The sequence below is a fragment of the Limanda limanda genome, chromosome 16, assembly GCF_963576545.1.
Source record: "Limanda limanda chromosome 16, fLimLim1.1, whole genome shotgun sequence".
Lineage (NCBI taxonomy): Eukaryota > Metazoa > Chordata > Actinopteri > Pleuronectiformes > Pleuronectidae > Limanda > Limanda limanda.
The window spans coordinates 22,349,403-22,363,626 of record NC_083651.1 but is presented as its reverse complement, the minus strand read 5'-3'; the positions used below and the strand labels follow the sequence as shown (position 1 = coordinate 22,363,626).

The 14,224-nt window shown below is 39.4% G+C and overlaps 1 protein-coding gene across 2 annotated transcripts in view; it reads right to left on the bottom strand.

Annotated features, from left to right (window-relative positions):
* stxbp5l (syntaxin binding protein 5L) overlaps positions 1–14,224 on the bottom strand; it is a 125,580-nt gene that overhangs the window by 46,723 nt on the left and 64,633 nt on the right. For both annotated transcript variants that reach the window (XM_061088708.1, XM_061088709.1), the window contains exon 6: positions 6,832–6,895. In XM_061088708.1, coding sequence (XP_060944691.1) covers positions 6,832–6,895 — 64 coding nt within the window. The remainder of the gene's footprint in view (positions 1–6,831; positions 6,896–14,224) is intronic.

The window sequence follows — 14,224 nt, the reverse complement described above, 5'->3', positions numbered from 1 at the left end:
ACGAGGCTGCAGGAAAAATTTAAATTCACACAAAGTCATAAAATCGCTTATCTAATTCACTTGTGATTTCTGAAATGTTTATGGATTATGTGATACAGCAGAAATGGAGCAACATCAATTACCCAAGTCATATTTGTGGTCACCTGAATTTAATTGAATGGCTTTTTTACTTGGATATACTGATCCTTATTTACATCAAGTTGGTACCAGGCCAAGGAGTCTGTACTATCTGTGAAATAACTTTTATGATGGATTTTTTTTTTTTTTATACTTTAGTTTTTATTGAGTTTTTAGCACATCACAACTACACATAGTAAGATCAACTTGCAGATGTTAATTCAGTGCAGATAAAACAAACATACAGTAATGAACAAACAATTATAACAAAAACAAACAAAAACGGAGCCTGCGGGAAAACTTGGTGTAGATAAAAAGATGAAATACATACCTATGTAAAGATTAAGCGCAGCTCAAGTAGCTGCCTTACACTTGAATGCAAACAGACTGTGAGCCAGTGTCCTTATAGTTCGTCGAAGTAAAGTATCCACTTCTGCCATCTCTTAGCATACAAATCTAACCTCAAACGTATCACACAAGTCAGTCGTTCCATTGTCCTTATTTCCTGAATGACATCAAACCATTGTTGCTGTTTAGGTGAATCAGGTTTATACCAGCTTCTAGTTATGGTTTTCCTTGCTGCTGTAAGGAGTACTTTTACCAAGTATCTGTCCCTCTGTATAGTAACCAGTGAAATGTGACCTAAGTACAAGACAGTGCATGACAAAGGAATCTTATATCCAAGCACATTAATTAAGATTAAATGTACCTCTTTCCAAAATGACTTCAGTTTTTCACAACTCCAAAAACTATGCGTGTGGTGTGCTTCTAAGCAGCCACACTGTCTCCAACATGGTTGGGGTGTTGAAGATGCTTTACTGCTGATTTTAGGTGTAATAAAAAACCGCACCAAATTTTTCCAGTTGAAAGCCCTCAGTTGTTGTGAATTTGTGGAAGTATGTTGAGTTTCACACATATCGTACCATACATCTGATGAAATGTCTACATTTAATTATTTTTCCCACCTTAATTTTAGATACAATGTTGAGTTACCCTTACATTCCATAATACTGTCATAAAACATGGAGATTACTTTTACACTTTTACTATTTGGTTTATATGCATTGATCATATTCTTTATAACTGGGTTTATTTCGTGAGAAATTTCCATCTTCAATTCTTTATTATAATAATCTCTAAATTGTATATACCTAAATAAGTCCCGATTATGAAGAGAAAAAGTTTCTTTTAGTTTTTGGAAAGTCTGTAATTCTTTGTTTTTTTCCATCAGTGTACACACTGCCTTAATACCTTTTACTCCCCATTGCTTAAATATGGCATCATTTTCTCCTGGTCTAAATTGAGTGTCAAAGGCTAACCATCTAAGTACTTTCTGGTCTTTCCTTAGTTTGAATTGCCTTACAAAATCAAACCAAAACTCCAGAGAGCCGGATGTTATTGAATATATTTGACTTTTGACTAATAGGGGGATTTCTTTTTCTCCTAAAACCGACTGGATCTGATAACCCTCAACATATGTCTCAATTTCCTTCCATCTAGCAAAATAGTTATCATTACACCACAGAAAAAGGGGACGGAACTGAGCTGCATAAAAATAATCTTTGAGATTTGGGAGTGCCATTCCTCCTTTATGCTTGGCCAACTGCAGTGTTGTGTATCTTATTATAGGCTTCTTTCCATCCCAGATAAATTTAGAAATAAGTCTATCCCAGGTAAAGAACTGGTGTTTAGGAACCCCTACTGGCAAAACTTGAAACAGGTATAGCAATCTAGACAACATGTTCATTTTAATTACATTTATCTTACTGCCAAAATCCAATGGATAGGTGGACCATCGTTCAATATCCTTTTTAATATTCTGATTAATCAAATTATAGTTTGCCTCGTATAATCTGTTCAAATTTTTTGTAATGATTACGCCTAAATATTTTATTTCTTCCATATCCCATTTTAAATCATGCCTATGTTTTATTTCTTCTGAAGGCTTGTAATTAAATGACAAAAGTTGTGTCTTTGTAATATTTAGTTTGTAACCAGCATAATAATTAAATTCTTCGAGGATGTCCATCAATATGGGGAACGACTTCTCAGGATCCACTAAATGGACCAAAATATCGTCCGCGAATAAACTAATTAAATGATCTCTATGTCCAATTGTGATGCCTTGTAGTTGTTCATGTTGACGGATTGTCTGGGCTAGGGGTTCAATATAAAAAGCAAATAATGTGGGGCTGAGACAACAACCTTGTCTAGTTCCTCTTTGTAATATAAATGATGGAGATAATGACCCATTCATTTTAATTTTTGCTGTTGGCTGTTGATAAAGTGTTCTTATTAGATCTACAGATTGCTCATTGAAGCCAAATCTATCTAAAGTTTGATACAGGAATTGCCAATTGACCCGATCAAAAGCCTTTTCGGCGTCGAGGCTTAGCACTACCGCCTTTTTATTTTCCCTTTCTATTCTATCCATCAAATGTAGAGTCCTTCTAATATTGTCATGCGTTTGTCGGCTTTTTACAAATCCTGTTTGGTCTTCATCTATTAATTGTGGGAGAATATTCTCAAGTCTTTTTGCGATAATGGCTGTGTACATTTTATAATCTACATTGAGAATTGAAATAGGCCTATAATTACTACTAAATTCCCTATCTTTGCCCTCCTTTGGTAGTACTGTAATGACTGCCTCATTCCATGATGGTGGAAGTTTACATTCTCTTTTAATCCAATTAAATGTTTTTAGAAGGAGTGGAGCTAGTTCTTCTTTAAAGGTTTTATACCACTCCGCAGGGAAGCCATCACTACCTGGAGTCTTACTTGATTTTAAGTTGCCAATTGTATTATTTATTTCTTCTAGTGTAAAATCTGCTATAATGAAATCATTTTGTACTTTGCCAATACAAGGCAAATCAAGCTCATTAAGAAACATTTGCATGGCTTCCACTTTGGTATCAGAGGTCTCTGTATACAATTGTTTATAATAATTTAGAAAAATGGCCTCTATTTCCTGTGGTTGATATTTCAAATGATTTGTTTCTGGGTCCCGTATCTTATGGATGGTACTATCCACTTGTTGTTTACGCAAGCGTCGGGCAAGTAATTTGGCTGCTTTAGGACCTGATTCATAATAGGTCTGCTTATAGAATCGGGCCGTCTTCTCAACTTCTTGTTCTAATAGATCATTCATCTGTTTCCTTAATTGTTTTATATGCACCAGCAGTTCTGGGTCTCTGTTTTTTTTATGTTGTTGCTCCACATTTGATAAATCTAATACCAGGTTATTATATTCCATGATTTTCTTTTTTTTGTGTAATGCTGTTAAAGCAATCAAATTCCCACGCATCACCGCCTTCAATGAGTCCCACAGTATAGATGGGTCCACCTCTCCGTTGTCATTTATCTTCAAATAATCCTTAATTTCCAGTTTTATCTGTTCTACAGCTGCTTTGTTATTTAACATACCTACATTTAACCTCCAACCCGTCTTCCTCTTCCTTCCTTGTATTTGAACTGTCAAGTACACAGCACTGTGGTCAGAGACATCAGCTACCCCAATTCTACATTCTTTTACCCTATAACAGTCACTTTTTGGCATAAAAAAATAATCTATCCTGGAGTAAGTACAATGTGGAGCCGAGTAGTGAGTGTAATTTGTGTCAAATGGATTAATATGTCTCCAGACATCACAAAACCCGATATCATCCCAGGCTGTGTTAATCAATTTTGATAATTTATTTCTATTTCTCGTTAAGCTAGTTGTGTCTAAATGTTGATTTAATACTACATTAAAATCTCCACCACATATACAGACACCCTCAGCTTCCAGTGCAATCACATCCATTAATGATTTGAAAAACAGTTTGTTAGTATCAGGTGGTGCATATACATTTACTAAGGTTACTATATCCTGTCCAATCCTACCCTTAACAATAAGATATCTGCCCTCCTTTTCTTTTATTTCTTTAAATGATTCAAATTTGAATTTATTAGCGACCAGAATAGCAATCCCTCTTCTATGACTTTGCACATATGAATTATAGAAAGTATTTTTAAAACCAAATCGTTTCAATTTCTCATGCTCTTGTTGGGAGAGATGGGTTTCTTGCATAAAAATAATATCTGCCTTCTCTTTTTTCAATTTTGCCATTACCTTAGACCTTTTAATCGGGTTTCCCAAACCGTTCACATTTAAGGACATTAGCTTTACCTCATCAGGATGCATCGTAACTTAACTGAGTCAATCTTACAACATTATGTTTCCACAGGCTTAACATAGTAACCAATGATAACTGGAACACAATAACAAGCCCAGAACGGCTTAGAACAAGCATTATAATAATAAAGTGAAAGGACTTCCAAAGTCTGAAGAGCATTCTTCAGTTTTCAGCTGAGGGGGAAATAAACCTCTCACAAGGAAAGGGCCCCCTCCCCAATTAGTCCGCTACAAACTGTCACTTGAACTTACGTGTGAGTCCGTTGGTAGGGCCGAACTCTCCTCGCCCCGCCAGCCAGCGCATGAATACAATGTTTATCTTTATGTTAAGGGTCGCTTGTATATCATCAGTTTTTTTAAACACTACCGTTCTTCCTGGCGTCAATGCTGAAATTTCCGTAGGCGCTCTTTAGCGCGTCTGGCAGTGCCTACATCTGCATTTGATCCCACTCGCTGCCACGGTGTAGCCCGCTGGAGAAGCTCCAACAGGTGACTCCTACCGGGTGGTCTCTCTGGCACCTCCACGCTGTATCCCCGCTGCCGGAGCTCCTGCGCTGCCTCCCAGGCACTGCCGTACACCTGCACACCGCTCTCCCAGTGAATGCGCATCCGCGTGAAGGGCGTCTGGAAACGAATGCCCTTTTCCTTGAGAGCCTTTTTGATATTGGTGAACGCCTTGCGCTGTTGTAGAACGGTAGCTGTATAGTCATGATCAAAATACAGCGGTTTCTCTCCCATTGTGATTTTCTGTCGCCATGCTTTTTGGATAACCATCTCCTTGGTGCTGTATTGCTGAAAATTAATGATAATAGACCTCGGAGGTGAGTTTGGGCCCGGTTTGGGCGCAAGGGCTCTGTGTGCGCGTTGAATTTGTAAATCCACATCGTTGTTCAGCTTGAGTTCGGACCGGAGCATTTTTTCGACAAACTCCATCAACGAGCCTCGTTCTGCGTCCTCCGGCACACCGTGGATCCTCAGGTTGTTTCGTCTTGCCCTCGACTCTATGTCATTCAGCTTGTCTTCTAGCTTCTGCTGATCCTGTATGGTTTGCTGAAGGGCCGCGTTAGCCTCCGCGCTCCACGTTTCGGTGTCGTCAATCCGCGTGGCCATCTCGTTGATTTTCTCGTTGTGCTCCTGCATGGCTAGCATGTTTGTAGCTAGCTGCCGGTTAACATCTTGTTTGAACTCGATGAGTTCTTCTCTCATGTCACGTTTAATTTCGTCTTTGAACATTTTTAAGTCTTCCTTTAGTTCAGACTTGAGATCGCTGATCTGCTTACTTATAGTTTCAAGCCCTGTGCGCATCACTCCCGGTGTTGAGTCGCCGCCATGTTGGCCCTCATCTCCCCGCATGTCGTCCTCGGCTTGTTCTGCACGGTGAGAATCCTTTTCCGCTGTATCTTGCGCCCCTTTACCTCTGCCTTTCTTTCCCGCCATCATAATCTTAAAAGAGACCACTTCGTTATGTTTTAATTAAGTTAGCGGGGGTTAATAATACGCTGACTCGCGGGAGCAAAGTGCTCAACCCGCCATCCTGTTCTGTAGCCAACCGGAAGTCTATGATGGATTTTAAACACATATGTTACAACTTGACATTTTATTTAAGATTATCCTGAAATCCTCAAAGCTGTTTTTGGATTGCGAGGCTGAGCTACTGTAAGCAAAAGGTGCCTGCATAATTTACAACAATTAGTACAAGTGTATAGTTTCCAGTGGAGCAATCAAAATTTATTTGATATGAATTAATGTCGCTTCCCTACTGTCATACCCCAGTCGTAATTAGGAAGCTGGAACTGTCGGCTTTATATTTACCACAACTAAAAGTGAATAATAAGCAACAGAAAAAGCTTTGAGAAATAAGAACTCTTGTAGAATCCTGTATCTATCCTTAGCCTTTACATTACATTAATACCATTTTCTAATGCTACCCACAGCACTCCTTCCTTTGTCCTGTGACTACAGTGTGCGAGAGCAGCTGCAAACTCGTCTTTATGTCTTCACAGCTTGTCAAGTCTGGTTTGACCCAAAGGCAGAAAAAATCCATTGAGAAAAATCAATATGCTCTTCAGCGACCTCACTTTTTACAGCAACCTCAGCCTGACATCCTTCCTGCCAATCTGACTGCGACATGACCCTGAGAAACTCGACCGTCCTCAGAAGATATTACCTGCAAGTCCCTCGCACTTCAAATCATCTGCGTGTGTATGTGAAGAAAGACACATGAAAGCAACAAGGAGAGATACTATAGGGAGAATGGTGTGAGGCGGGTAAGCCACTCAGAGGAGCTGAGAGAGTGAGAGGTGAGACTTGAAAAGGAAAGTGGAAGGAAATAGACAATAGGCAAAGAAAAGAGGCAAATGCAGTGACAGCAGAAGGAGGTTGAATGACAGATGAAGGAAAGGATTTGGCTACAGGCACAAGTTAACACAGGGAAATAGGTCGGGGGGGGGATCTATGTTGCAGAAAGTGATCAGGTTAGGAGTTGGTGCTCGAGGAGAACCAGGAGGTGTCTGTGGTGTTTCTTTCATCTGCCTACTCACCTTGCCTTCATCCTTTGGGCTGTCGCTCAAATGAACCACAGGTCCTGGATGAGTTTTAGTTGCTCTGTGATGAGAGGGAGACATAAAAGAGGGATGAAAAAGACCCATATCTCTTTGTTTGGAGACAACGTGGAAGCAATGACTAATGAGTTATTATACAGTTTTACACTTTGCATACAAGTCACATATTCTTGTTTGGTCCAAAAGCATAGTGTGTAACATGCTGCAAGGTAAAATGATATTAACAAGCACTGTATAGAAGAGAATACTTGACTTTATCCAGGGAACGGCATCCACATTTGTGTTCAATATGAATACACTCTAAATCAGGTGACTGTGCCCTCTTTAGCAGTTTAGGCTGGGACTCCTTGATTGGGAGGACAACAGACACCAGTTAGAGATTCTGCATACTTAGTCGAGCTCCACTAAACTCTGAATAAAAAGGTGACCAGCTCTTTGTGCAGCAGTGGTGGTGCAGCTTCAGGGTTCGGATGACTGCGTCCCACAGTCCGGCTTAACTTGCTACGGCTAAATCTTTGCAGGTCACTTTTAGAGAAGGAAAGCTGCAGCCAGCTTTATCACACGCCCAGCTTAAAGTCCATTTCAAAAGGGCATGTTTAAAAGTTGTTCTGTTTTTCTTTAAAATATCAGTGTGGCGCATGAGGAAATAAGGCTGCACACAGAGATAATTAGGAGCTGCACATAGAGCTCAACCTCACTACACTCTCCAAACCCAGCAGAACGTATGAAAAGTCAAATCCACTTATGCTCTTATTTAAAACCTAAAAAAATCACTCCCATGGCTCGGTAATAAAGTGTTCAACAAATTACTGTTCTAACTGTAATTACTAGACAAAGAGCAAAATATCAAGGGTGGGAAGGAACCGAGTATATTTACTGAAAGAGCTGAACTTAAGCACAATTTCGAGGTAGGTCAGCTGTGGAGTTGACTTTTGACTGAAATAAATCTTATATCTTCTGAAAGGCACACAGGGGAAAGCACTACATGTTTTCACCCGAGGGGGACTTTGATGCATCAATAATTATATCATGTATCATGATGTCTTAATTGAATTCTAATACAATCTATAATTATAAGAATAAAATGGACTCAGATGACAAATATTTTTGCCAAATTGAACTCACACGGCGACATAATCTGTCAGTATTATATGGGATTGTGACAAATGCAGAAGAGAAGAGAAGTCTTGCTTTTGAGTTAATCAAATGTTCTCCCAAAACTTACAGCATTAAATAAAAACTACGATTTTTCCAAGAACCCCTTGGTCAGTGGCCAGCTTCACTGTAGCAGCCCATACAGCATAGTGACTTAAATGTGAGCTGATGTGGGAAGGTGAGGTAAAGTGTGACTGACACGTTCATTACTGACCATTTAGTTATGCCTGCTGTGGCAGGGCGATAAAAACAACCCAATATCTTCCCGTTCGACAATCTGAGAAGCAAAAGGCAAAGGTATCACCAAAACATCCACGACACACGACACCTGTTCAGCATCTACAGTGCAAAAACGGGTAAATCTGGCTGCACAAGCCATCTAGCACAAAAAATTCAGTGAAATTCAACAATCATATGCTCGTTTGAGCCTAGACAATAAGTTGTACATGAACAAACCTCACAATAACAGCACACGCACACACACACACACTAAATATTAAGTTGTCAAAAAGAAAATATTTGCAGCAGCTATTGAGTTTTGGATACAGCGGATTTGACCAGGGGCAAATGCTTGCTATTGTATAAGTAAGGTTGTTTTCTTTGGTTAATGAAAGTCATCACTCTGTGGAGGAGAATATGTGAATCGAGATGAGTTCCTGACTGACTCCTGATAATGTTGCCTTTCACTTGACAAGGCCAGTTTTTGAAAAGCACACATTTCAAATCAGGATGTTAGAAGAAAACGATAATTTTACTCTTGAATAGTGCGTTTAAACAGGAAAAACAGAGTTAGTCACTTTAAAACACATTACATCACTTTAAAGTTGAGTTGCTTCCATCTGAATAAAAACTGCCAGTAGCACCTTCCAGAATTTAGCTGAGTCTACCTCTCCATACTCTGTGCTATAGACTTTATTCAAACTTTAAATGGATCTCATATATTAAACTTAAATTAGTTTTTTGATATCTTCTGTAGTTTTTTGAGTAACCACATTTCAAGTTCAATGCTTTTTTTCTGAGATTTTTTGTTTTTGTAATGAATGTGTGTAATATCTGCATGAGGGGCTCCACCAAAACTGAGATGGAGCATCATTGGAGAGCCTTTGAGAGCTTGTCCACATTAACCAGCGGGATCTGGAGCTGGTCACAGCCAAGGACATCATGAAGTCCTACTTTGTCCAGATGGATATAAAATGGCACACGTCCTCTGTCTGTCCTCTGTCCCCACTGCCTCTGTGGTTGTTGGTTTACAATTCTGAGGAATTGCTAATTGGGACGTTGAATGCCAGAAAAGTATCTACAAGTATCATCAAGCCGAAATGGAACTGTTGCTACTATTGAAGTGTGAAAGCTTCATTTACAATACTTGTGTCCCTGCGCTAGTTAACAAATAATCTCAGAGACAAAGGTAAACAACATTATCTGTTGTGTAACTAGACAGATGAATACTTTTTAGATTAATAGACGACACTCAAATTGCTCAAATTAAACCATTCTTTTAACTGCAGCTTCCAGGAGGCAGAACATGTTATAATACAATTGAGGGTTATAAAGGAATAACACACACACACATACGCAAATGCACAGACACCTTGAGCTGAAGCGGAGCCAGTGGAGCCATGGCAACCAATCACAGGAAAGACAAAATAATCGATGTGACAGATTAAGGAGGAGGAAGACAAGGCAGGAAAAGCATGTCAACTGCAGAGATGTCAAGTATGTGACATGTTTGAATTGTATAGTGAGTAATATTCAAGTGGCATCACATGCAGAGGCTTGATACAACATTGTGATGTCTCCTGTACATCTCCATCTGTTATAGAGGTAAAATGAGATGTCAGAAGGCAAAGCAATGTCTAAACATACAAACGTATTGTGTGGTTGTATATCTATTTATTTACAGAAAGTTTTTGATACACAACATTAGGTAGATGGACTGTATTTATACAGTATTTTTCCAGTCTAATCGGCCAGTCCAACTGGTTTAAAGTACAAGGTGCAGTCACCCACTCACACACACAATCACACAACATTCACCCACTGTCGGCACAGCCTTCAGGTATTTGGGGCTCAGTATCTTGTCACAAGACAATTTGTAATACAGACTGGAGTCGCTGGGGATTGAACCCCCGACCTTCTGGTTAGTACATAATCCTCTCTGCTACCTCCTCAGAGACAACCATTAAACTGACTCAACGCTAATGTTAACAGTTTATTGCTAATCTCTTAATTCCTCTATGATAGTCTTCTGTTTGGTTGAGCAGAAACACGTAGAGTCAAATGTGCATCTACAGCATCTCTGTGTTCCTGATATTAGTTTGTGGTGATGTGAATCCATGAGGAGACCTTTTCTGTTTCCTAAATCTGGTCGTGTGTAATTGTAGAACTTTAACCATCTGCTGACATGGAGTCAATAAGTTTCGGCGCAGATAATGTTGAGGTTTTCAGAAGAAGACGTGCACCGAGGAGGAAGAGGAAGAAAGGAGACATGTGCTCAGAAATCACAACACCCACGTTTGCTAATAGAACACAGCTCAGCCACTCAGCTGCATCCTGAGCTAGCCTCTTCATTGGCTCTTTCTTAACCCATAGTTTACCCACAATCCTTTTCACCTAGTGTAAACAGAGACAAAGACATTTCAAACAAGCAGCCAACATTTTCCTCTTTTTTGAGTTGTTTTCATGTTTTCTTTGCTGCAAAACTCAAAACTATAGCGCTATAGAACTTGGATGTTGTTCCTCTCCTTTATTTCCAGTGAGCATTAGCTGTGCATTCAGCTCAGGAGACAATATTTCTGAAGAGTCAGAGAGACGGAAATAATTAAATAAGACTGTGTAAGGGCAAATGCTTTGCTATTGCTATTATATAACAAATATTGTCACTTCTATGTGTATAATCATCCAGTTTTTACATTTAAATGTGAAGAAAGAAACATTTACAATAAAGCTTATTGGCTGTCCTGCATGGCACTCAGGCTAGGGGGGGTGGAGTTATCTTGTCGCAGATGACAGGGAGTTTTGAGTGTCATTGGAGGACATGACTGTTTAATGAACCCGTAAGTTTTGTCTGTGTGATAATGTTTACAAATAAACTCATTGGTATACTGACACTGAGTGAAAACTAAGAGCGATCAGGCCAGTGCGAAGGAGATCGGGTCAGCGCCGTGAAGGAGACATGGACGAGAGGCTCATCGATCTCTTCCTCTTACCTGCAGCCGCAACGTTACCCTCTGTGTACTCACGGGCAACTGCACCTTGGAAGCCTTAGACAAGCCTTAAATCATCAGATCCCTGAGGATGCCTTGCAGAGACATAATGCAATTTAAAGAATCCTACGCTCCCATTTCTAAACCACCAATCAGAGGCAGGAGCAGAGTCTGACCAAGTTTCAATCACTGCTTGAGCTCAGAAATGATGAAGGTGTCTGGAAGTTGTATTCCTTTAAATTATATCTTTCTCTCTCTCCTCTTCTTTTTTGAAATCCTACCGACTGTAGCTTTACGAATAGCAGATGTTTTGAATAAATATTCAGATATGATTCACAGTATTCACATATCATGAATGCTGACTCTTTTATAATGTCTGCTGTTTCATGTTTGTATGGACAGAGCACTTTAATCCCAAGTAATTCAAGTGTGACCTTCCAACCATATATTCTGCAATACTTCTTTGCTTTGGTAAAAATACAGAAAGACATTTCATTCAGTTGTATTGTTTGTGTGATGTTAACATGTATATAAATCTAGTGTCCACTAAAGGCCGAGATGGAGTAAATAACCTAACAAATACTGAGTTGTGTGAAACAGAGTTCTCTATAGACAGTATTGACTTAGAATTACAACACTGCTAAAATCAGTTTGAGAAACACTGCAAGCTTTTCTTTAACATCTCTTCAGCCTGAGGACCTGACATTGAGACATGTTGACTGCAGTTTTCATGACTGTGTCTCCATAGCGACTTCAGCTCAGTGACAGTGCCATCTCTGATCTGATCCTCCATTCTTGCAGCAGCTACTTCACAGGCTATTCACCCAACCTGCCAAATCGCCACAGGCCCTGCAGCCTTAATATAGAGAAAGACTTACAGGTACTTGTCACATGCATGTTATATTCCACATTTACCAAGACAATAGACTATAATTAACCTTATACTTATGCTTTGGGGTTCATACAAATAACTATAAAAATGTTAGCCATGCTTTAAACAAAAAGAAAAACAAGGACAATGTGTGAATGTACGTGAACATTTGCCAGACCCTAACAATCCATTCATTTGCATATGTTTAATGTTATCTATAGGGTTTCTATTGTGTTTCCATGTACGGTCTGTATCTGCATAGCTCATTTGCATTTGAACACTACTTATTCATTGAAAAGAGGTTGGACCAGGAGGACGCTGGGAGCTTTTTCTTCATTTGACAATCTCAGTGGAAGAAAAAGCCAAACATAGCAATGTTGACTATGGCTGACATGATGCCAGGCGTAAACATAATTCTGTTCATCAGAGGGATCTATGAACTGCGGCAGCATGCGTGCAACACTGCTGTGTTTACTTCCATCTCCCCCTTGCATCTCATTTTTTATATCTCATTGTAGAATTAATCTCCTGGAGATGAAATTGTGCATTAAAATATGTTGAGAACCCATTTGAATTTCAATGAGAGCCACGGCCCTCCTGTTTGAGATCGTTGGCCCCAGTTGAACTGTCGCTATAATTGATTATTTTTCCAGAGAGCATACTTTGGTTTGTGTTCAATTAATGCATCTGTGAACGGCTGGCACACAAACAAACTCTGGGGAGGCGCACATACACATGCGCGCACACACAGATGCACACACTCACTAAATGACTCTCACTCTGCTGTTTGTAAACAGCGCACAGAGTGGAGCATTTCTCCTTTGCACACTAGACGTTCCACCACAGAAATAACAGAGTCCCCACTCATCCCTATTCATGTTTGGTAGAAAACGTCCACAGCCAAACTATGAAACTCCCCAGTCGCTGTGTGTGTTGATGAGAGAAGATTCTCTCTATACTAGTTCAACTTCTAATGAACTCCACTTCAGAAAGGCTGATGGTTAGAAAATATAGAATACATTATACATTGTCTTCCAAGCTCAAACAGAACAAAATATAGATTGTCCATAATACAGATTGTAAATGTGATCTCCCAACTTCATCCACCTCTTTGTCTGAAATGTGATTATATATACACTTGTTTTCAAATGCATCTCTTCTACACAGTATCTTCACCCACTGTGTTGTGCAGCTGCTCTCTTTCAATTGTGTTTGTGCACATTTGCCAGTGTAAGTCTTTTAACTATTTCAGAGTCCAGATTTAAGACTAAAGGAGACAAAGCCTTAGAATGACTGGTTATGTTTATGAAACTAAAATAATAATGATTTTACTTAGATGTAATAATATCCTAAAATGTAAATGAAGCAGTGTTTTTTTTCATGGAAGGCATTAGGATTGAAAAACACCTTTTTCAATTAACAAAGTACAAATTAGAACTCATCACTGAAAATTCCTGTCACACATTTTTAGACTTTTTAAGAAACTTAGGAAATTCTGATCATAAGATGCAAAGTAAAATGGAGAGTCCTCCGTACAGCAAGAAATAAACAAACCAAAATGTTCTGCTCAAATCTCAAACACTGAGTTGGCCTCCGAGACTCAAGAAGTGATTGGCAGACAGACCTCCCACACAGAAACACCAGTGTTGTGACTGCTCTCCCCAGTTTGGGCTGTCACAAGGCAACAAGCTGGTTCGCTATGAAAGTGACTTGTGACTGACACTGCAGCAGGGGACTTGTCAGGCTAACACCACATGCACAGCGTGTAGGTGGGTGAAACCCAAAAGAAACAAACAGGCGTTCAACAGAGCTGCGCCCCATTTGTTCACTTGACGGTGCCATTCATTTACAATCTGCAGCATGATTACACTGAAACAAACCATCCACATATTCCCCTAATGCTAAACCAATGAAATCCCTGTGATGATTGCTTCTCTACATATTATCATATGTCGTCAGGCCCCAAAGAACCAGGAAATAATCATCAATGACATTTCAAGTGGCTGAAAACTACACGATACCAACAAAGATATCACTTGTTCAGTTTAGAAAGGCACAACAGAGATAAGCTTTCAGAGATATGATTCTTGAGACAAGTAAACTTTCTGTTTGTCACCACTGATGAATCATAGTTTAGAGA